General features: G+C 43.1%; 2 protein-coding genes and 1 long non-coding RNA gene across 11 annotated transcripts; 2 read left to right on the top strand and 1 right to left on the bottom strand.

Moving 5' to 3' along the window:
• Positions 1-1501: 1501 nt before the first annotated feature.
• Positions 1502-8585, top strand: cdk5rap3 (CDK5 regulatory subunit associated protein 3). 2 transcript variants are annotated; one of them, XM_061756720.1, is made up of 14 exons: positions 1502-1768; positions 1914-1959; positions 3241-3372; positions 3811-3911; positions 4011-4059; positions 4160-4338; positions 4527-4663; positions 5022-5166; positions 5869-5964; positions 6109-6193; positions 6271-6359; positions 6496-6701; positions 7060-7231; positions 8481-8585. In XM_061756720.1, the coding sequence occupies exons 1-14, from the start codon at positions 1763-1765 to the stop codon at positions 8544-8546; spliced, it is 1509 nt and encodes a 502-aa protein (XP_061612704.1). In that variant the 5' UTR covers positions 1502-1762; the 3' UTR covers positions 8547-8585. The 2 variants fall into 2 exon arrangements, with proteins under 2 accessions (XP_061612704.1, XP_061612703.1); XM_061756719.1 differs by having other exon boundaries at positions 1505-1768; positions 1911-1959.
• LOC133469535 (uncharacterized) lies at positions 2107-10175 on the bottom strand. Its single transcript, XR_009785723.1, has 4 exons — positions 10004-10175; positions 6896-7195; positions 6457-6727; positions 2107-5140 (listed from the first exon to the last, which is right to left on the bottom strand). It is a non-coding gene; the product is annotated as an uncharacterized LOC133469535 (long non-coding RNA).
• Positions 9726-23096, top strand: nfe2l1b (nfe2 like bZIP transcription factor 1b). Of its 8 annotated transcripts, none has more exons than XM_061756715.1 (7): positions 9726-9970; positions 10860-11618; positions 13883-14080; positions 16006-16095; positions 16748-16879; positions 17744-18385; positions 19199-23096. In XM_061756715.1, exons 2-7 carry the CDS (start codon positions 11070-11072, stop codon positions 19841-19843), a joined length of 2256 nt encoding a protein of 751 aa, XP_061612699.1. In that variant the 5' UTR covers positions 9726-9970; positions 10860-11069; the 3' UTR covers positions 19844-23096. The 8 variants fall into 8 exon arrangements, with proteins under 8 accessions (XP_061612699.1, XP_061612697.1, XP_061612695.1 ...); XM_061756713.1 differs by having other exon boundaries at positions 9727-9967; positions 10864-11618; positions 13850-14080; XM_061756711.1 differs by having other exon boundaries at positions 9727-9967; positions 13850-14080.
• The last annotated feature ends 80 nt before the right edge of the window (positions 23097-23176 follow it).

Below are 23176 nucleotides of genomic sequence, written 5' to 3'. Positions count from 1 at the left end.
CCTACTGTGGAATTTGGACAAAGTCATCTTTGTGTTTGACTTGTCTTACTCCTGTTTCACAATTGGGATTGCAGACACACACACAGACACACACACACACAAGTGCATGTGCATGTGAATGCCGAGTGTCAGTCAACCGTGTTTTGCATAACTTGTGTAAAGTCATTGCACTCTTGCTTTGCAACTTTGCCTGACATTGAAATGGCTGTGAGGTGATGTGTGAATTGAGCCACTGAGAACTAGAGTGGGCTAAATCCAGTTTTGTATTTTTTTAAGTTAACTGCGAACATTTATCGATAGAATCTTTTGACATATAGGTCCACTATTGCACTTTTCCTGATCAATGCAACACTGCGCCAACTCCTGTTTCCATGATGGCCTTTCATTTATTTTATTTTTTTTCATTTTTTCAAATGAAAAACTATAAAATTCCAGCAAAAACAGCCCAGAAAGTAAGTTACAGAGATTGATAGAAACCTCAGAAAGTAAATAGTGCTTATACAAAGGTGTCAGTGCATCTGCATGTTAGTATGAGTGAATGTTATTTATCTTCATTCATGAAATATTGATCAATTTGTTGGACGTTTGGACTAGACCGTTATTGCACTCAACTTATATGTTTTTAATCAATTTGGTTCTTTCCTTTCAGGTCACCGAAATGATGACAAGGATCCAACCTATGAAACTGAAGATAATGACAGTACCTCAGTTGTAGATAAAAGAGCAAGCCATATGATCCAATAGGAATATCCAATATGAGTCCAATTTGCCCAAATCTAAGGGAAAACACAATTTCTGCAAAAACAAGTACCCAGATGAAGTAATCATTCCGATATAAATCACAAAGAAGCCAAGAAAAAGAAAAACCAAGAAACACTGTCAAATATTCAATATTTAAAAATGCATACTGTATATTATACATTTCAAGCCAGGGTTTGTGTTTCAAAGTAGGGTTTCCAGACAAGATTAGGGTTTCCTTTCCCGAACTTTTTCCTTCCTTTTTTCCAGAAATGACTTAATTTAAAAAAGTGTATACCTACATATTGGCCTACTATATATTAACAAACATGAAATAAAGAAATTTAGGGATCATAACCAACAGCAATAAACACACCAGCTGGAAAGAGGCTGTACAAAATTATCATAAACTTTATGATTATATGGCGTGTATGTTGAGTGTGGATGTAGTCAGACAATAGGAAAATACCTGCTAGCCCATTTATATGCGGAAAATAAAGGTTAAAAGTGTCATCGCTTTCTTTTAAGATATGTTATATAGCCTCCACGAAAAGACGTTCTTTTGCCGACCATTGACTCATGAGAAACTTAATTGATCTTGATGATTGATACAATAACAAAAGGTGTTATCGTTACCTCTAATGACGTCCTGTATAATTACGGATGTTTGGCTTCTAAAGTGTTTTATGAGCATAAATACATCGCTAATAAATGCGTCAACGATCGAGTAGTGGTTGAAAAGACAAAATAAATCTTGATGAAGATTTGTCGCTCTCTATTGACAAACCATAGCGCTGCACGGAAATAAATGCTCGGCCATTCACCAATCAGAGCGCGTTATCAGCAAAATGAGCTCTTATTAGCCAGGTCTTTTATCAACGTAAGATCACCTCCTCCTATTGGTCCTCGCTCTCGGAACGTGTCAAACCTGGATAACGATGATGATTTCTTCTCCAGAGAAAGTCCACAAATAAACATGGAATAAAAAGCCGTACTACAGGATTTCACAGAAAAACAAGTCATCATGGAGGTAGGAGGAAGAAACCAACGAGCTCGATTAGAGTTAGCTCACCGTTTTAAAGCTCAGTAAGAGGCAACTGTGCAGCTGTGTCTGCGTCAATGCTTTACTGTATAACGTTATCCATTCCTAAACGAGTATTTTCTCACCTCAGCAGAACATTCAGAACGTCCCCATCGACATTCAGACGAACAAACTGTTGGGTAAGGCCGAAAACAATATTTTGTTCATGTCATGCAAGCCTTTTACGGGTCTTCTTTTAGTTGGCCTGTGATAAGACTTGGCTCCAGTGTGGTGCTGCGTTTAAGGATCATAGAAAAAAAGGAAAAAGACTGAGAAATGCCACTTGGAATATTGGAAGTCCCTCCACAGTGGGATGCGTTTAATGTCATAACGCATTACATCCAAACTTTATCGAGCCAAGGCACATATTGGGGAAAAAAAGTAATTGTACACCACCAAACAAAAATGTCACAAAAAATGTATTACTGTGTACTTAAATTAAATAATAATGGATACACAGGTTAATTGTGTCTTCTGACATCTAATAGAAGAGCATTTCATTGGTCTGCCTGTCACTATATGTTGCTGACATAGATGAACTAAGATACATAATTTGTAGGAAATAAATTTACTGGAGTTGGATCATTTCCCATTCTCACACCTGATATTCTCTCACAACACTGATGTGGTTGACAATGATTGGAATCATTGATCGAACTTACTAAAAGTAACAAAAACATACCAGTGCACAGTTGGTTTTAAAAAAAGAACTACAACATTCATTCATCTTCCATTCCGCTTCTCCTCACTAGGGTCGCGGGCGTGCTGGAGCCTATCCCAGCTAACTTTGGGCGAGAGGCGGGGTACACCCTGAACTGGTCGCCAGCCAATCGCAGGGCACATACAAACAAACAACCATTCACACTCACATTCACACCTACGGACAATTTAGAGTCTTCAATACCCTGCATGTTTTTGGGATGTGGGAGGAAACCGGAGTACCCGGAGAAAACCCACACAGGCACGGGAAGAACATGCAAACTCCACACAGGCGGGGCCGGGATTTGAACCCCAGTCCTCAGAACTGTGAGGCAGACACTCTAACCAGTCGTTCACCGTGCCGCAAAACTACAACAGCAAAATGCAAAAATAACTTGTTGAGCAACAACAACAAAAACTACATGTACAAAAGCAGAGTATTAGATAAAATAAACAATAAAATGTCAAAGGTATACTTAAATAATATTACTAAACAGATGACAAAAATAAAAAATAAAATAAATATATAAAGCTTTTTCATTTAGTCTTAAAACTATGTGAAATTGTGCAAAATCTTTAGTTAAAAAAAAAATCACTTAAATCGAAACACACTGCGGCACAATGGTTCGCCTGACATGGAGTCAACATGTTCTCACGTGTGTGTGTGTGTGTGTGTGTGTGTGTGCGCGTGCGTACGTGTGTGTGTGTGTGTGTGTGCGCAGACTGGCTGATAGATCGTCGTCACTGCAATCTCAAATGGCAGAATGCTGTCAAAGGGATCCGAGAGAAAATCAACGGCGCCATGCAGGACATGCCGGAGAACAATGAGATCAAGCAGCTCCTCTCAGGCTCCTGTAGGTATCCATCTGTTATCATTCACCAAGCCAAGGCCCACCTTTTAAATCTACACACACTTAATCACAGATACTACAGTGTAGAACTTGAAGATGACGACCCCAAGTGGACAAAAATAATACCCGTACCTCACATCCATATTTTGTTGTTTAGTAATGCAAAATTAATTTTGAATCAATGCGATAATCGGTAGCATATTGATTCTAAAAATAATAGATTGCTGCAGTCCGACCTGCGTCAAGGAGTCTGTATTTGTATGTTGTTGTTTCCACCACTGGTGGGCAGTGTCACATTATTTAGTGGTGCAGTGGTACACACTGGAATTAATGTTCGATAGTCACTATTTAAAGTTACACAGATTATATAATTTGAATGCAACAACTACGTATAATACAACTACACATTTATAACAGATTTTTTTACCCTGTTCCATGTAGACATTCACTACTTCCACTGCTTGAGAATCGTGGAAATCCTGAAGGGGACTGAAGAGTCGTCCAAGAACATCTTTGGCAAATATTCTTCACAGAGGATGAAGGTGAGAAGATCCAATCCAATCTAAATTGCTGCTGCGGCCTTCTTGTTCATTGTCAAGTCACTTCAAAAGTTTTGTGATTGTGTGTTTGTGTGCTTGCAGGACTGGCAAGAGATTGTGAACCTGTACCAAGGAGATAACATCTATTTGGGTGAGCGCAAAATCAATTAAAGATCGCTTGAGAACATCGGAAAAGGAGCAGCACAGTAGCCAGTGTTTGTTTTTTGTTTTTTTCGGGGGGTATGTTACAGCCGAGGTGGCCAGCCTGCTGAGTCGCAACGTCAGCTACGAGGGTCCGGCTCTGAGGAAGCAGCTGGCCAAAGCCAAGCAGCTGCAGCAGGAGATGAGCCGGCGAGAGATGGAGTGCCACAGCTCGGCCGGCAACCTGCAGGAGCACTACTACGCCGCCTGCAAGCAGTACGGCATCAAGGTGAGGTCACGTCGGAGGAGTAGTAAGATGAATCCAAGAACATACACTGTTCTATGTCAAGAGTTTTCTAACCTTCAAGCCAAACCACATAATTTACATTACAAAAATTTCACAGCACCCCACCTTGCAAAAACATCACAGAAAGTATGCACGGATGCACTGTAGTCACCATGCTGCGCTTCTTCCAGGGAGACAATGTTCCTCGTGAGCTGCAGGCTCTGGTCAAAGAGCTACCAGATGTTCTTGACAAAGTGGGGACGGATGCCGCCAGGCTTGAAGAGAAAATCCAACTTTACACCGCTTTCACCAACTTCGTATGCGAGTGGTGAGTATATAAACATAAAAAAAATCAATAAGGATCTCCGCTATTCGTGGGGGATAGGGACCAGGCCCGACTGCGAATAGTGAAAATCCGTGAATAATTGACATCCATTATAACTGCATTGAGGAAAAATAACTGTATACAGTATACTGCTACTATACTACAGGTATATATAGATATACTGCCAATAAGCGTTTTTGTTGTTGTTGCCCCCCTCAAAAAAAACATATTTGAAAAAACAAAATTTTTGAAAACCAAATTTGAAACATATCCACGAATAAGTGAATCCGCAGGTTCCGATCCGATTCTGTCCACTGTATGCTCCTATCCCGTTGTTTAGCTGACGAGTATCTGTCGGCAGGTCGGAGCCGGTTCTTCCTATGTTGACATTCGTGCAGAAGAGAGGAAACCCCACATTCTACGAGTGGAGGACCGGGAAGGTTCCCAGGGTGACGGAGAGGCCGCACGTGGAGGAGACACCTGCGAAAGCGCCGGCCGACGACACGGTAAGTTTCCATCTTGACGCATAGATTGGTAAGTAGTTTAAAAACTATTTACGAAAAAGTAGTAAGAGAGACAAATATTTACTGTTTACTATAATTTACTCAAAATACATATAAAGTATGGGTACATGCAGTGACCAAAAATAAACAGCTTTAGTCATAAAATACTTGCAAATGAACAATAGTTAAGAAACTAGATACAAACAGAAAAAGAAAGGCAGTCATGCTAAAAAAAAAAAAAAAAAGCATTAATAATTGTCCCTAATGTGCTTATTTTGTGTTATGTAAGTAAGACATTAGGGGCCCTGGTGAGGATAAGCGGTGTAGAAAATGGATGGATGGATGGACATTTTTTTCCCCCTATATTAAGTACAGTGCTAATCTTCAAACTGCATGCTGTTACAGTGGCTCACAATAATATTCAATATAATTTTAAGGAATAAAACATTTCTTGTTTGATGAACCCCTAGGCCTACTACGCTACTATTTTAATTTTAGTTATTATGGAGGTTCTTGAAGAGGTAATAATTTTTTGAGAACCACTAGATCAAATGGAAATCAGCGGTCATGCTAAAGAAAAAAAAATTCCTAGTAATGTGTTTATGGCGTTACGGCTGTTTCTAAGGCTCTTAGTTTTCTTCATAATAAATAAAAATTGGAGAATTAGAGAAGTCGTGTGTGTTTTTTTTTTTTTTTGTCATCTAGATCGACTGGGGAGACTTCAGCACTCAGGAGCCGGGCTCGGGAATCCCAGCGGAGGACGGGATTGACTGGGGCATCAGTGTGGAGCCCAGCTCTGAGGTCCAATTCACTTTGGAATAATCCTATAACATAGCGAAATGTGGAAAAAGTCAAGTCCTGTGAATACTTTCTCGATGCATCGTATATGCACTAAAGTCATATATTCCTTAAGAGTAAACATCTCTTCCTGTTGTCTGCCAACAGGACGGCGGCGGTGGAGATGCGATCGACTGGGGGGACGCCGACGTCGCTCCCGTTGAGATTGAGATCGTACAAGCAGGCGCAGACTGTACGTGAGCTTCTAATTGTACCTACTAGACTTGCTTGAATATTTGTTTGTGTTAAAGACGAGGCACAACATCATAGGTCCCGAAGACGTGGCGAGAGGCAATGATGCCTTAAGCGTGCTGGAGAACGCCCAGTCCCGCAGACAATTCATCGATGAACTCATGGAGGTAACATTTAAGGTTATCATGGGATTAAAACATTTAATCAAATAAGCATTGATGATGATCTCTTGTTAAAATGCCACAAAGAGCGGTTGGGACTCACTTCTCTTATAAATGCATCCTGTTCCTGCCCCCCGCGCAGCTGGAAGCGTTCTTGAGCCAGCGCCTCACCGAGATGGGCCAAGAGAGCGACGTGGTGGCCATGAGTCAGTTCCAGTCGGCGCCGCGTATCATCCTCATCCAGAGCAGCGAGCATGTCCGCGGCATGCTGTCGGAGGTGCAGGACCTGCTGGGCCGACTCACGTCGCTCCGGATGCAGCACCTCTTCATGATCCTGGCCTCGCCGCGGTACGCTGTCCCTGCACAAAAAAAAACTACGGAAAAATGTCACGGAATGAGGACTATATTACAAAATTAAACAAACGTCTTCATACTAGTGTGTTTATAGTACCTTCACCCTTATAATTGCGGTATTTATTTTTAAATAAGATTTAAGATTTACTCAAAACCAGTAATAAAATCTCTATAACAAGTCATAGTACCTTATTAAGATTTGTGAGGAAGCGAATGCTTGAAGCAAGTGAAATGTTCTTTGACAAACTCTGCCTGGTAAGATAAATATTTTGGCAGACAAAGAACAAGCATATTGTCTGTTCATGGTCCCAGACAAATAAACTCAAACAAAACAATAAACACTTGTGTGCAGGTACGTGGAGCGTGTGACAGAGGTGCTGAGCCAGAAAATGAAGCAGGCCGACATTCTGGAGCTGAAGGCAGTCAGCATGGTTGAGAAGAGGCAGGAAGCCTTGGAGGAACAGTCCAGACTGGAGCCTCGAGTTGACCTGCTGGCAGAACACACGCAGGAGCTCAAAAAAATGGTAAGCATATCGTCACCCAGGCGAAAATCTTGGGACGTCCAAATATTGCGCATTTCATATTTTTCACAAATCGATACTTTTGGTCTGTCCCCCAAGTTGGCTGTTATTTTTTGTTTACACATTATTACGCAATTAAAAGTGTAGAGAATAGCTTGAGAACAAATTTATTAAGTCTCTTGAACACTCAACTCTCCGAGAAGTATTGTAAACCTCTCTTCCCTCCTTCTGCGGGAGCTGTATGCCATTATGTCACCTCAAGATTGAAAGTCTGGATGTTTTTTCGACAATAATGAGTGAAAATAGTCAAGTTAAATACATTTAAATGAGCTTATTTTATAAAGAATGGATTGCTTTGGTGCAGAAGGAACTGGTCAGCCATGAAGGTACGTTTGTGTGCAGATTAATTTCTGCCTATTGCACTGCGAAGCCAAATTATCTTTTTATTTATTACATCACTCGTTGCTGTAAGACCTTTTAAGAAAGAGTTGGGAAGATGATGTAACCACTGTCGTAAGCGCAGACTTTGATGTGGATTTTAATTAATGACAGCATCATAAATTAACATTTTTTTTCCCCCCCAATTTTTAAAAATTTGCTATTGAACATGATTTTGAGATGGTGTCATCTTAATGTTGATGTGCAACGGTATACGATAGCAATATAAGGTGTAATACAAACTTGAACCATGCGGTGTTTGATAACGCAAGCAACGTGTTTTGATTTCCTGAAATTTTGGAGATGCAAGACACGTTATTCTCGCCCCCCACCCATCCAAAAAAAATAAATGTTTTATTACACCGCCACTTTTGTGTCCTTCTAAAACGTCCACATTGCGACCATTCCAACATTAAATAGTTAGCTCATTCAGCACATTTGCTTTCCATTCTCAGGTTACTGTTCTGCTATATGTTAGCAGACCTAGTTAGCATGTTGACATTTGAGCAATTCTCATGACAAATACTGCATAAATACAGGGCAAAATCTAAAATGGAATTGGAACAAGAATTGCACTGATTTTAGAAAATCTCACGGTATTAGTACTATAATTCAGTATAATTATTTCCCAAATCTCACATCTACATTTCTTTTAATTTGACAAGCATTTCAGTTCAGTGGCAGCTCTTTTAGCATTAACACCCACTTTCTACAGAAATTGCATTCGCAAGTAATTATTGCAACAAATGGTATTCAAATGTTTCATGTTTGAAATAAGTGTTGCTTATTTTAGTGTGAAATCTATTCATCACAGATTGAAGGTGACATTTCCAAGCGCTACAATAACCGGCCAGTCAACCTGATGGGTGTCATCATATAGAGAGTTTAACAAAATAAAAGTTTTATTTCATTTCAAAAATCTCGTCCAGTGTGTTCTGTCGATGCTAAAACTGTGGCGTTCTACCTTGTGTGTCCAAAACGGTCCAACCATCCATTTTCTAGACCACTTATTTTTCTCTCTTTTGTCCTTTCATTCACACACAACTTTTTTTTTTTGGGGTGAAAATTTACTTTAGACTAGCCTTCATTTTTTTTTTTATTATTATCGACTTCACTATCGGTCCACACGTGCCTTTAAGCACCCGTTCTTCACTTTTCACCATTGGGTACACACTTGACAGGTCACTCAAATTTAGGCAAACCGTGGCCTGGGTGCCAAGCAATATATCACATAGCCAAAAAAATAATAATTTGCACTTACATGCAACATACTCAAACCTATGGACAATTGAGTTTTCAATGAAGGAAGGTAACTTGTATGTTTTAGGAATGTGAGAGTAAAAACTCACTTAGGAGACAGCTAAGATTCAAACCCTGAACGTTAGAACTGGGAGGCAGATGTGCTAACCACTATAGCGAGGTTTCTCAACCTTTTTGGAGTAAAGGCACATATTTTACATTCCAAAAATGTCATGTCACCAAAGAAAAATGTCTGCTCAAAAAAGTGGCTACACAGTTTAATTGTACCATCTCCCATCTATTGGAAGAGCATTCTGCCTGTCACTATACACCGTTGGCATAGATAGGTGAAGAAAAATCCTTTATTTGTTGTAAATAATGTTTTGGGAGTAATTAAGCGAAATAGGATAACACCGGTTTGGAATCACTGCACTAGAGCACTGTACATATTGCTTCCAAAACTGCTCTATCATAATTCAAAATGTGTGAAAAGAATAAGTAAACAAAATTTACACAATTTTTTTATTATTACGAAAGAAAGATATTAGCATAATGGTTTGATATGGTGATGACATAATGTGGCCTGAGCTTATAAAAGTGACATATTACATTTGAATTACATCATTCAAATGTTAACAACAACAGAAAAACAGCAACATTAAATGTGACTCATCCGAAAGTAAAAGTCAGTAGCAGTTGTTTTTCTTAAAAGGCAAGAGTTCTGCCCCGTGACGTGTATGGCCTGATGATATTTATAAATCCGTGGAGGGGAATTTCAGTCGGCTGATGAAAGCTGGCGACTAGAATGTTCTACGCATGCGCCGTGCGAAAGCGTGTATTGGTGTCAAGCGCCGCGGCTAGGCTAACGCTAGCTGGAGCCGCTAGCAATTGTGCAAGTCATGCTGGGCCATCCAACGACGAAAGGCTGGGTGGGCTGAGCTAAATGGGACGACGGCAACACGGAACTTCTGACGAGGCTGGACTACAATAGCGGCGTTTCGTGGACTTTGTGGCATGGAGACCTAACACACACACACACACACACCCCAAAAAAAGCTTCTTGTCGTGAGTATTAAATCAATGTTTCTAAATACGTACGCTGGTACATGGCTCGCAGCAAACGACGTTATGACAGCAGATGACGCGTACATGAGGAGCTAAGCTTTACAAATGGATAACAATTTCAATAATTAAATAACTTATTCATTCAAGTAGTTTGGAGAGGATTTGGTATTTTGACAGGGGGGAAAGTAGCCCGGCGCGGCTAACCGCAGCGTGATAGCAGCGAGTACCAATAGAAATTGAGACTTTCTCTCGTCCCGCCTACGCCTCGTTTATTATTGGCTGCTGACGGCTGCACTGGCGTGTCGCTTCCGCGTTTGGGCTTCGGCGAATGGCTGCTACCTCACGTCAATCACCACTTGTTGCTAGGGAGATTGTTTGACGCTAAAAACGTCGAATCCGGTGAAGACGCCTGTCACTTTCTTTTTTTTCTTTTTTTTTTAACAGCGAAAACAAAGTTAAATTAACACGTACACGGTTAAATGGCTCCATACCAGTCGTGTGTTTTGTTTAAAACGTGATACTTTGATGTACGTTACGCGGGCTCAAAATACAAGGCGGCTAAGTGCTAGCCACCAGGAAGAAGAGGAGAGGAGGGAAGAAGAGGAGAGGAGGGAGGGACCTCGTCTGCTCCTCGGGCAGCTTTCACCTTCAGCAGCACCGCAAGAAGTTGTTGTCCCGTCAAGGGTGGGGTGGGTGATGCTCAAACCGCTCCACGGTTTAGTTTCATAGGAAAGAATGATGGCGACATCGTCGGGAGTTGTCTGCGGCGTGGCGAGCGAGTGAATCCTGCTGCTCGGTTAAATGTCCAAATGTAGCCGAGCTTTGAAATGTCTGCTGCTGCTGCTGCTTCATTGCTCTGTGGAGCATTTACGGTTGTTTCTCTCGCCAGGAAGATGACAATCATATGAAGAAGGAAAGTGGACTCTCTCACGAGTGTCAAAAAAAATCCCCCCCCACCCCCGGAGCTGTAAACGTTTTCCCCTGGACTCTCCCTGGCTAATTTTTAAAGCTCTTTAAGTCCTCTTATACTTGTCGGTTCAAGGCCCCGTTTTTATTTTATTTTTTTTTACTTTCACCTTTTTGTTCCTTTTGCAAAGAAATGCTTTACCTGAAAAAGTACTTCACAGAGGGCCTGATTCAGTTCACCATCCTTCTGAGTCTGATCGGGGTGCAGGTGGACGTGGACACCTACCTGAGCGGCCAGCTGCCCCCCCTGAGGGAGATCATCCTGGGCCCCAGCTCAGCCTACACGCCCGCTCAGTTCCACAACCTGCGCAACACGCTGGACGGCTATGGCATTCACCCCAAGAGTGTGGACCTGGACCAGTTCTTCGCCACCCGCCGCCTGCTGAATCGGGTGCGCCAGCTGGATCGCCTCTTCGTGCCCAGCCCTGAGCTCGACACCTGGCTGGTGCACCGCGACGCCGAGAGCGGTCAGGCGGGCGGCGCCAGCATCGCCCTGGACAATGGGGGTGCCCTCGAGGACGTGAACGACCTCGACGCTGCCCCGGCCATGAGGGGGACCGGAGGAGGCGAAGGGAGTCCGCCCGAGACCACCTACAACCTTAACGTAGCCGACGGCAGCCTTGGTGCGGTGGCATCCGATGGCGACCAGCGGCAGGACGACAACGACGACCTCAGCAAAGAGGTAAAATCCCGGAACCGTTCAAGACAATGGCCTGATTAAATTAAGCTTCTCCCCTCCTCCTTTCTTGGCACAAAGATCACATAAAAACACTTTTTATATTAGACAAGTCTTTGGCGTGAGCACAAAAACAGCAATAGGTGACTTTTCCAGCAAATAACTATATAGATTCCCCCAAAAAATCAGCGAATAGGTGAATTTCCAAGTGGCAATAGAAGGGCACATCTAGACAATTTACAGGATAGTGGCCAATTACAGATTGCATGTCGAGAAACAAATAATGGATCCCTAGTCAATAACGGGGCACATCTATATAAACAATGAATTGGCCGCCAGCCAATGGCAGGGCAAAAAATAATGGACTGGGCAATGTCTGGGCACATAGACAAACAATGGACTGGTTGCTAGTCAATGTTTGGGAACATACAAGGGCCAGAGCCTAGATTCAATCCCAAAATCTCAGAACTGTGCCTCCTTGAAATATTAATACACTTATTAATAGCATCTCACGCTCATATTATTGCAACACATAAAGTCCCTGTTGGGCCGTAATGAAGCAAGACTCCTGTGTGGTCACATGATGGTTACATGGTCAGGCTAGCATAGCACTAATGTCATGCTAATATAAGCCAACTCATGCTTCTGGAACTTTAAAAGCTCACGTTGCCTGCATATGCGTCACAATGATTTTAGGAATTCTCATTAGTAGCGATTTTTGCTAAAACTCAATATTTGTAAATTCATTTGCTACATTTCACAGCATTTAAGTTCAGCGGCAGCTCTTTAGCATTCACGCTCAGTTTCTAGAGATGGCAACAAGTTCACATTCACCTTTTGTGTGGTTCACTAAAGCAATTGAAGTGTGTCTATTTCATGTTAAATACATTTGTTCTTTTCATTTTGACAGGAAAATCTGGACCAAAAATGTAATTTGTTTTCTTTCTAGTGCCTAGAGACTTGAGATACAAGTGACCTGACTTTTGAGTCTTTTGAGATATGAGCAAAAAATAGAGATACGAGCATTGTATGGTGGCAGTCAACTCAACTCAATTTACAACAAGCAGCAGTTTGGCACATAGTAAATTATTCTTACAAAAGAGGCTTCAAGCTGTTTAATGCCACTCCTAGTTGAAGTTTGCTGTCAAACTAAACAAAACAAGTGAATTTTACGTTGTGTATTCAAAACAAACGCATAGCTTTACTTTAGGTGAGTCAGTTTAGCTTAATGCTAACAAATAATTGAAAATGTAATAGCATCGCATGGTTAACCACTTTAGGCAACAGATATTTGAACACAAACGGGGTACAGATAATATAACAATACTCACAGGCATCCATCCATCCATCTATTTTCTGAGCCGCTTCACCTCACTAGGGTCGCGGCCGTGCTGGAGCCTATCCCAGCTATCATCTGGCAGGAGCCGGGGGTTGCCAGCCAATCACAGGGCACATACAAACAAACAACCATTTGCACTCACGTTCACACCTACGGGCAATTTAGAATTGTCAATTAACCTACCATGCATGTTTTTGGGATGTGGGAGGAAACGGGAGTGCCCGGAGAAAACCCACGCAGGCACGGGGAGAACATGCAAACTCCACACAGGCGGGGCCGGGGATTGAACCCCGGTCCTCAGAACTGTGAGGCAGACGCTCTAACCAGTCGTTCACCATGCTGCCATACTCGCAGGCATATATTCTTTATCTTCTGCGAAGAAAGACTAATATTACTGCGGCTTGTATTGTACTGCCCCCAGGTGGCCAAGGCATGCACACTAGAAGGAGCAGCACAAAGCAAAAAGTGTGTCAAAAACTGTTTAAATCTTCACATTCTATTTAATTGTGTCATTACTGTGTACTTGTATAATGCACAATATTATAGAATGCTATTTTTCTTAAGAAGAAAAACATTACAAAAAGTAAAAAAAAAAAAAAAAAACATTTTTTTTTGGCTGGAACAGAACAATGGCTTTTCCATTCATTTCAAGGAAAGATGATTTGAGAGTGTGGTAACGGAACAAATTCAACTTGTATCTCAAGGCACCACTGTATCTGTAATAATATGATGAGGTGAATATACATTAATATGGTTTTCATTCATAATGGCCCTCTGAGGTTAACCATAAATACGATGTGGCCCCTGACGAGATTGAGTTTTGCACAGCCACTGAAGATGCATGTACTAAATGTACTGAATCTGCATTATTACATGAGTACTAAATGTTGTACTGCAGGACATCGACCTGATTGACATCCTGTGGCGGCAGGACATCGACCTGGGCGCGGGCAGGGAGGTGTTTAACTACAGCAGCCGGCAGAAGGACACCGAGGAGGACAAGCTTTGCCCGGCCCAGGAGAGCAAGGACACCAACGAGGAGCAGCAGCGAGAAAGCTGGAGGAACGGCGTCAACCTCCAGACGCTTCGCTCTGTGGACATTGAGACAGGAGAGAGCATTCCACAGCAGGTAAAATATCTCACTATGGTTGGGTATCTTTTTTTTCCCCTCCGTAATGGTGCCAAACTAGTATTTTTTTTAAAATACCGGTGCATGAAGTGATACCTTAAAAAAGAAAAGACAGTGAAAGTCGCGTTGTCAAGGAAAATGACCACTCAGGGTACAAACGTGTCAAAAAGTTAAGGAATAGGTGAATGTATGACTAGCGAACCGCGAATAGGTATTACCTTAACACAGTGTTTCTCAAGCTTTCTAAAACTAGGTTTAACTGCCAAAAAATTCTTGGCTCTCCAAAGTAACACCATGATGACCAGCATTAAAATACAGCAGTGTAGTAGACAAATGTTCCTAAAAAGTATAATTAAAAATATTGTAAGCCACTGTCACATTGTGGTCAGTTTGAACATTAACACTACACTTAAATATAGGGAAATTAAACTTAAAATGTATTGCACATGCAGTATAAGTTAAATACAAATTGTACAGTGGTGTTTTGAGATACGAGTTTAATTTGTTCCATGAGTACACTCTCATCTCAAATCGTCTGCCCCATTGAAATGAACAGAAAAGTGTAACTATAGCTAGAAAAGGAAACAAAAATAGAAAATAATATATGTTCCAGCCTCCCAAAAAAGCATAACATAGCACGCTATAATATTGTACTTTATAAAAACATTACAACATGACACTCTATTATATTGTATTTCATAAAAACATTACAAACAGTAATTAAAATGAATGGAAACGACTCGAAATTTTTGCCACATTTTTTTGCTTCTATTCAGTGGACATTAAGCTGCTCTTTCTGATGTATTGGCCTTGGCCACCTGAGGACAGTGTAATGGAAACATACAGATATACTGCACATCGAGAGTCTCAGCTCTTTAGTAAGCCAAAGTAGTATTAGCTGTTCTTCACTGAGGATAAAGAATATATGTGTATGGTATTGTTATATTATCAGTCCACATGTTGTGCCACCGTTTGTGTTCAAATTTCCGTTGTTTAAATGGTTATTACGTTGTGACACCAACGCCTGTCGATAGTGTTTTGAATGGTTTGTTAGTATTAAGCTAAGCGGACTTTCCTAAGGCAAAGCGTTTTGGTTGTTTTAAATATACGATGTGTAATTCTCGTTTTGTGTAGTTTGATAGTAAACTGCAACCAGGACTGGCAATAAATAACTAGAAGCCTCTTTTTGGAAGAATTTATTTCTGTCTTCCAAACTGCTGCTTGTTGTAAATTGTGTTGAATTGACTGCCACCATATAGCAGTCATATCTCAAATTTTTGCTCGCAAGTCAAAGCAAAGACTCCGCCGAACGACGGCTCGTATCTCGAAAAAAAATCCTAAATCAGGTCACTTGTATTTCAGGGCACCAGTGTATCTAAATTGTTTGAAAAGAAACTGTTCTAAAACAATTTAATGTAATTTTTTGGCCTACCACTGGTTTTATGAACACTAACTAATAAATTTGCTAACAAAAAAAATCTGAATAATTAAGAACACACTGCAGTACTCACAGCAAAATGATGCCTATACAAACAGGTCTGAACATGTAAAAGGCTTGGGAAGGGTATCTTACTTCCTATGATATAAATATGTGCAAGGTATAACCAAAGAGTCTTAATTCAGCAACACAGTCAGCAATTTTGGGGTGAGAAATATGATCGTTTGCTTTTTGTGGCAAAATGCGACACCTCTCCTGACTTACATTTTGTCCTGGACCGAGCTTACACAGTCAAAATTTGTGCCGTTGTTTGAACAGGTAGTTAACTGATGCTTAAGAACCAGTAGTAGAGTGCTATAGAGTTTCTTGCCCAACCGTACAGCTCACCTGTTCCACTTTCTGTATCTTTTGTCGTCATGCTGTTCATCATCTCAGCCACCTCACGTTTTTTATTCCTTTCCCACTTTGTGGTGTGCATGTTGTGCAGCAGCCTGCCGAAGGCTCACAGACCTCCCTGTCTCTGCAGGAGTGCTTGAGGCTGCTGGAGGCCACATTCCCATTCGGAGAAGATCCAGAGGTAAAGGCGGACACGTAAAGCCCAAATTAAACTCGTAAGCAAACGATCATATTTCTCACCCCGAACTAGCCGAAGTGGACAATCGCGAACAGATGACTGCAACAACAACAAAAAGATGCGACCCCTATTGTTCTTAGCGGGTATTAATATTTTGAAGTGCCACCTATTTTATTTTATCAAACCACAAGCGACATGCGTATTGACCTGATTGCTGAAGCTACATTTCTGTCGCCGCATGTTGATCCGGTGTGTTTTAAGTATGTGAGGGAAATGACGTAATTAACGGTACACCCGAGTAGCGTTCCAAAACTATTCTTATTTGTCCACTATGTAAAAATCCCTACATAGTGAGTAGGGAATAAGTGAAAGATTTTGAACACATCCAATATATACAGTATACCCACAAATGTAATTTTTGTTGTGAAAGCTCCTGTGATATAAGCTGGCATTTTGATTGGTCATAAGCGTCTATGCTGTTGAGATTTGACATTTGGAATGACCACGATCTAATTATTCATAGGGTTCGGTCTCGTTGCACTGTGTGTGCCTGGCTTTACACCACTACATGTGAATTTCGCTTCTGGGGGGGGGGGGGAACGACGACACAGCATGCGGAAGACTTTAACGTCATTGATTTTAATTTTTTTCGTAGTTTCCCGCCCCGGCTGTGGCACCCGAAGTGGCAGCCACCGGTGCAGAAGCTCCGTCCACGTCACAGGGCCTGGTGCCTCAGCTGGACCTGGAGCAGCAATGGCAGGACATCATGGCCATCATGGAGCTGCAAGTAGGCAATGCTCAACGCTTATCATACGCTACTATTGATGATTCAAACTTCCAACTCTTCCATTTGGCTGTCATTGGCAACCAGACCACGGTTTAAGCCACCTCTTTCCAAAAGTCAGCTGGGATAGGCTCGAACTGGATGAGAACAAGCGGTACAGAAAATGGATGGAAAGCTCAAACACATTAACAGAAATCCTATCCTCACTAGGGTCACGGGCGTCCTGGAGCCTATCCCAGCTATCTTGGGGCGAGAGGCAGGGTACACCCTGAACTGGTCACCAGCCAATTGCAGGGCACATATAAACAATCAAAAATTTGCACTCACATTCACACCTATGGACAATTTAGAGTCTACAATCAACCTAATATGCATGTTTTGGGGATGTGGGAGGAAACCGGAGTACCCGGAGAAAACCCACGCAGGCACGGGGAGAACATGCAAACCCCACACAGGTGAGGCCGGATTTGAACCTGGGTCCCCAGAACTGGGAGGCACATGTGCCAACCAGTCACCCACCGTGCCGCCGCTTCAAGACATAAAACACAAACTAGTATTTAAAAAGAATTAGAGAAAATACTACTGTATCCTTGAAATAATGGCTAAAACAAGAGTCGACTTAAATATGTCAACTGAAGGAATAGCACCACTTATGGTTCCCATCCCCTACGTAAACATGAGTTGACTTAAATGGGTGAGTGTTGTGTTAAAAAGGAACATAGACAAACAATGCACTGATCACTCTCCCATCATACTGCACATGTAGACAAACGGTGGACTGCAGCATTGGGAAGCAAAGACTCCACACTACAATCCTAAATAATTCAAATGCCTAATCTAAATGTAATATGGTGTTTTGTGTCGAAGGCCATGGATGTGAACAACAGCGACGCAGGGTGCGGCGTTGACATTAGCAGGATGTTGGCATCTGACTTCGGACTGGTCCCGCCTGTGGAACCGATCCACCAGGATGTAAGCCTCCACCAGGCTTCGCTGGCCGGCTGCAGCCAGGAGTTCCCTCCAGTTTTTCCCACTCAACTGGACTCGGCCAGCGTTGTGCGATCGTCCTCCAGCAACTCCAGCCACGTCAACGCCACCTTTGGGACCACCAATCTCACTGGACTCTTTCTGCCCCCCCTTCTCAACGCCACCAGTGCTAATGTCACCGCCATGCCCATCCCAGTGGACCCGTTCGGCGGGCTTCTGGAGGAATCCATGCTGGACGAGATCAGCCTCCTGGACCTGGCCATGGAGGAGGGCTTCAGTCACGCTCAGGCCTCGCAGCTGCGGGACGAGCTGGACTCGGACTCAGGCCTATCCCTGGACTCCAGTCGTAGTCCGGCGTCCCCCAGCAGCTCGGAGACGTCCTCCTCCTCATCCTCGTCCACCTCCGCCACCTTCTCAGAGGAGGGCGCCGTTGGCTACAGCACCGCCACGTCCGACTCGGAAGAAGGAGCTGTGGGCGGATACCAGCCGGAATACAGCAAGCTGTGCCGCATGAGCTTCCAGGTTGACTTTTCAATTCAAATTATCTATCCATCCATCCATTTCATATTCCACTTATTGGCATGGCGCAGAGGGTAAACATAGGCCCTAAACCAGAGGGTCTTCGGTTCATATCCCCGCCTGAGCGCATGTCGTCGTCGTGTCCCTAGTCGAAGACACTTAACCCACATTGTCTATTAATGAATGTCGTTGGATGTTTGGTGGTGGTTGGAGGATCCGTAGGCACAGAATGGCAGCCACGCTTCCGTCAGACTGCCCCAGGGCAGCTGTGGCTACACAAGTATCTTACCACCAGCAGGTGCGACTGTGGAGTGGATGAATAATGCATCTAATTGTAAAGCTTTTTTGAGTGCCATGAAAAGCACTATATAAGTTGAATGCATTATTATTATTAGTAGTAGTAGTATTTTACTCTCATTCTGGTCAAGGGTGAGCTGAAGCCAATCCCAACTGACTTCAGCGAGAGGTGAGGTACACTCTGGACTAGTCACCCACCAATTGCAGGTGTTGGCCTTTTGGATCATCAATTTGTAGTAGCACATTTTTCTTGATGTCCAATATCAGGGCACATATAGACAAAATTGACTGGTCGTCGTCGATGGCAGAGCGCGTGTAGACAAATATTGGATTGGTACCAAGTTAAGCAATTGGCTGACTGTCAGTCCAGGGTGTACCCTGCCTCAGCCAAAGTTAGATGGGATAGCCTACAGCTTACCTGAATGACAAAAAGCGCTAGAGAAAATGGATGGATGACTGGATAGTGAATTTCCCTTGTGGATAAATAAAGTACCTCTATTTATCTCACTATCTGTCCAGGACAACTTCCACGGCCTCCCTCAGCTGGGAGGAATCAACCACAACCACACCTACAACCTACCGCTTGGACCCCCCTTTACAGAGCACCCGGAGCTCCCCAAGAAGCAGAACCCCAAAAACGCCAAACTTCCTCCTCCTTCATCCGAGCTCCTGGACAAGCACTCGAGCCGGGACGAGCGGCGAGCCCGCTCCATGAAGATCCCGTTCTCCAACGACAAGATTGTCAACCTTCCTGTGGAGGAGTTCAACGAGCTCCTGGCCAAGCACCAGCTGAGCGAGGCCCAGTTAGCTCTGGTCCGAGACATCCGCCGGCGTGGCAAGAACAAAATGGCGGCGCAGAACTGCCGCAAACGCAAGCTGGACACCATCATCAACCTGGAGGAAGGTGTACACCAGCTAAGGCGTGACAAAGCCAGGCTACTGAAGGAGAAGATGGAGTTCCTGCGCTCTATCCGGCAAATGAAGCAGAAAATGCAGAGTCTGTGCCAGGAGGTTTTCGCCCAGGTCCGGGATGAGCAGGGCCGGCCCTACCCCCCCAGTCGGTACTCTCTCCAGTACGCCGCAGATGGGAGCGTTCTGGTGGTACCACGCGCTGAGCAGAACCGGCCCAGGCCGGACAAGAAGCCCAAGGACAAGAAGAAGTGAGACAACCAATCTTGTAGGGGACTTTCTACACACACGATGGAGGCGAGGCCCACCAACCTGCCTGCGCTTGACTTCCCGCATTTGTTTGGCCCTTCCTTCATTCTGCTCCTCGTTATTTTCCCTCGCTTGACCACTCATCTTTTCGGATTTCCGAGGCGGGACAAGGGAACGCAAATACTTTTTTAAAGAGGTTGCTTTGTGGAGGGCGGTTGGAGGACAAATCATAGTCAGCCAGGGAGGTTGTGAAGGTCTGGGATCCACTTTCACCGAGCACCCAGAGCTCCCCAAGAAGCAGGACCCCAAGAACTCCAAACTTCCGCTTCCTTCACCTGAGCTCCAGGACAAGGACAAGGTGCCGGGAACCGAGCCCAGACATGAAAATATCCTTCTCCAATGACAAAGTTATCCCGATCCAAGGACACAATCATCAAGAGCCAACATCAAGATCCAATGACAAGATCACCAACCTTCTTGTGGAGGAATTCATCAAAATCTGGCCAAGAGCATCTGCTCCCCATTTCCACCCCCCCCCCCCCCCACCCCCCCTTTTCTCCTCGCTTGGCCACACATCTTTCCAGACTTCCGAGGCAGGGAATGGGAACGCAAAAGGATTTTTCAAGAGCTTTGTCGGCGGACAAATTGCAGTCAGCGAGGGAGATTGGGAAGGTCTGGAATCCACTTTCACCAAGAACACACAGCTCCCCAATAAGCATAACCCCAAAAACTGTAAGCCTCCTCCTTAACCGGAGCGCTGGGACAAGCGCCTTCTCCAACCACAAGATCGTCAAGCTCCCCTTTTAGGAGTTCACCGAGCTTCAGGCCAAGAGCTTCTGCTCCATATTTTGTTCCCAGCTCTTCGCTTGACTACTCATCTTTCCAGACTTCCGAGGTGGGAAAAAGGAAAGCAAAGAAGACTTTTTTTAAGAGGCGGCTTTGTGGAGGACTAATTCTTCGGTTGCGGGATCCATCTTCGGGTCTGTCAAGAGTTTGAGGAAGTAGCGCTGCCTTGCAACGTGTATCCACTTGTTATTCTTCTAGATTTCCATCCACATGTATCGTCGTCACCAAAAGGCTCAGCTTGACGCGCTGCGCTTACATTAACTCGTCATAGTCCATAGTCCAGGGGTTCTCAAACTTTTTGGGTCCAGGGACCCCTTACAGTGGACAATTTCTTTCCCCAAGAACTCATAATCCTAACACCAAACAGACACATCAACTACCAAAATGAACGTTTCAACCTAGATATTTCAGACTCTTAATACAAGGGTGTCAAACTGAAGGCCCAGGAGCCATGTCTGGCCTGCCACATAATTTTTGCGGCCCACCAAAGCAGATCATGTCTACTTGTTTCTTCCTAAATGGATTAGTTTTTTTCATTTAGCAGGAAATCTGTCCAGAAAAAGCATTTTTATTGATGGTTTACAAAGCATTTATTTTCATGAAATCCCTTCTTTAAAAGACTGAAAAGTGAATTCAGAAATTTGTTTCTAAATAGTTCTCAATCTTTGCATGTGTTGTGTATAAAATATCTAGAACTCAGTTGTGGAGGTACAGTGTTAAACTCACCATTTCAGTTATTTATGCTAAAACGGGGGCCCGCTGATGCACTTGTGCCCCAACATGAGTTACCACTCCCCTACACCCCGAAAATGCAGCATCCCTTCAGATATTCAACTAGCGTAGCCCCTTTAGAGTGCCTCGTTGTCAGCCGTGAGTGTGCAGACATAGCCCGCAACCCAAATGTTTGACACCCCTGATTCTATACAAAGGAACTATAATTCAATTGAATTTGGTTATCGATTATCACTAGCTGATGTGCACTGCTTACACTAACAAGGCTGCAAACAAAGCTTTTTTACAAAAGCAGTGTTGCTACTTGCCAACCTAATTACTGTTCCGACACCTATGATTTTTCACATTCATATCAGAGCTTTTAATTGGCCCAAAGCTAGGTTAGGGAGAAGTAGTTGACTTGTTTTATTGGCGCACCGGACCTTATGTATTTCCCCCCCCCCCCATTTCCAATGATACAACTATTTTTTGTTAAATCAATTTGGAACCCCAAAGTTACACATTGCCCTGGGGGGGTCCAGGTACCTCAAGTTGAGAACCACTGCTGTAGTCTACGCAAGTCAGCGTCGCATTCAAAGTCTGCACTTTTTCCCCCAGTTTTTAAATGTAATCATCAGTACGAGGGTAGCACCAGAAGGGTTTTTTTTTTTTTTTATAAGGAACTTCTTGCATCCGTCTCAAATCTTAGGGACTGTTCTTAGTTAGGATGAGTGTGAACATTGTGTGTGTGTCGGTTGGTGGTTAAACTACTGTAGAGTTTGGAATGTTGTGTCGTGACGGGGAAGCGCACTTGTTTTGCTCTTGTTGTCGGGGGCGATACTGAAAAGATGTCTGTGCTGTTTGTGGTCCTGGAAGAGAAAGTAAGGCATGTGGAGGGAACGTCTGAAGAGTACGGAGCCCCAGACATTAAAATTATGATATAACATGCAATCAAAATGCTAATTTGTGGCCATGAAATACTAATTTTGTGGGTTTAATATCATTCCCATAGAAAATTCGGACATCTGGCTAAGCAAATGGAGCGCACCTTCACCGGAAAATGTAATGTCAGCCTTTCCTCTGATTGGTTGTGAAGGCAGACGTGTTTATGTTGACAGCGCTGGCTCGGTAGCAGAGATCTTCGCGAGTGATGTAAATAACCTCGAGAAATTCGAAACACCTGATTTCAGGCCTCTTGGCAGAAAAACGTCTGCAGCTCAGGAATCCATGGACGATTTTAATTCACATTTACGGAGTCACCATAGAGATAGTAATGCATCTCAAATACTAGAAAAGGTTGGTTTGGTAAAATATGGGCCCTTTAATGTGTATTTTGTGTGTCCACAAAATTTCTAGCAAGTTATAACTTCTCATTGGCCACAAATTTGTATTTTGTGTCCCAATTTATAGTTTTGAGGCCACATTTGAGTGTTTTAGTGACCAAAATTGTACATTTTGTGCGCATGTTATATCTATATTGTCACCACAATACAAAAATTTGTTAATGTTGGGGCCTCGTAGAAGAAAATTCCCTCCAGGTCCCCAACTCTCACATCCTGCTAAAACTTAAGCACTTTTTTTTGTCTTCTGTAAATATTTACGTGTCAATCTCCTCAACACCTTTTGATTTAGATCTACCATGTTTGCTGGCAATCAACATTTGTTTTTATGGATTAATAATAATAAAGTGGTTTTATTTCCAGCTGTTGCATTGTCTGCATTTGTCAGCTCAAACTAAATGAGATGAGACTTGTACAGTAAATTTGTAGTTGACCTTTTGTA

This window comes from Phyllopteryx taeniolatus, chromosome 19, assembly GCF_024500385.1.
Source record: "Phyllopteryx taeniolatus isolate TA_2022b chromosome 19, UOR_Ptae_1.2, whole genome shotgun sequence".
Classification (NCBI taxonomy): domain Eukaryota; kingdom Metazoa; phylum Chordata; class Actinopteri; order Syngnathiformes; family Syngnathidae; genus Phyllopteryx; species Phyllopteryx taeniolatus.
The sequence above is the reverse complement of the archived record's forward strand: the minus strand, read 5'-3'. Positions and strand labels throughout refer to the sequence as shown.

What these genes read in the sequence shown, in the direction of transcription:
- cdk5rap3 (XM_061756719.1), top strand. An exon ending in TCAGACGAACAAACTGTTGG is followed by an intron (nt 1,960 to 3,240) that starts GTAAGGCCGAAA and finishes GTGTGTGCGCAG; the next exon opens with ACTGGCTGATAGATCGTCGT. An exon ending in GTGTGGAGCCCAGCTCTGAG is followed by an intron (nt 5,965 to 6,108) that starts GTCCAATTCACT and finishes GTCTGCCAACAG; the next exon opens with GACGGCGGCGGTGGAGATGC.
- nfe2l1b (XM_061756713.1), top strand. Translation starts at nt 11,070, where the DNA reads ATGCTTTACCTGAAAAAGTACTTCACAGAGGGCCTGATTCAGTTCACC. An exon ending in GAGAGAGCATTCCACAGCAG is followed by an intron (nt 14,081 to 16,005) that starts GTAAAATATCTC and finishes CATGTTGTGCAG; the next exon opens with CAGCCTGCCGAAGGCTCACA. An exon ending in CATTCGGAGAAGATCCAGAG is followed by an intron (nt 16,096 to 16,747) that starts GTAAAGGCGGAC and finishes TTTTTTTCGTAG; the next exon opens with TTTCCCGCCCCGGCTGTGGC.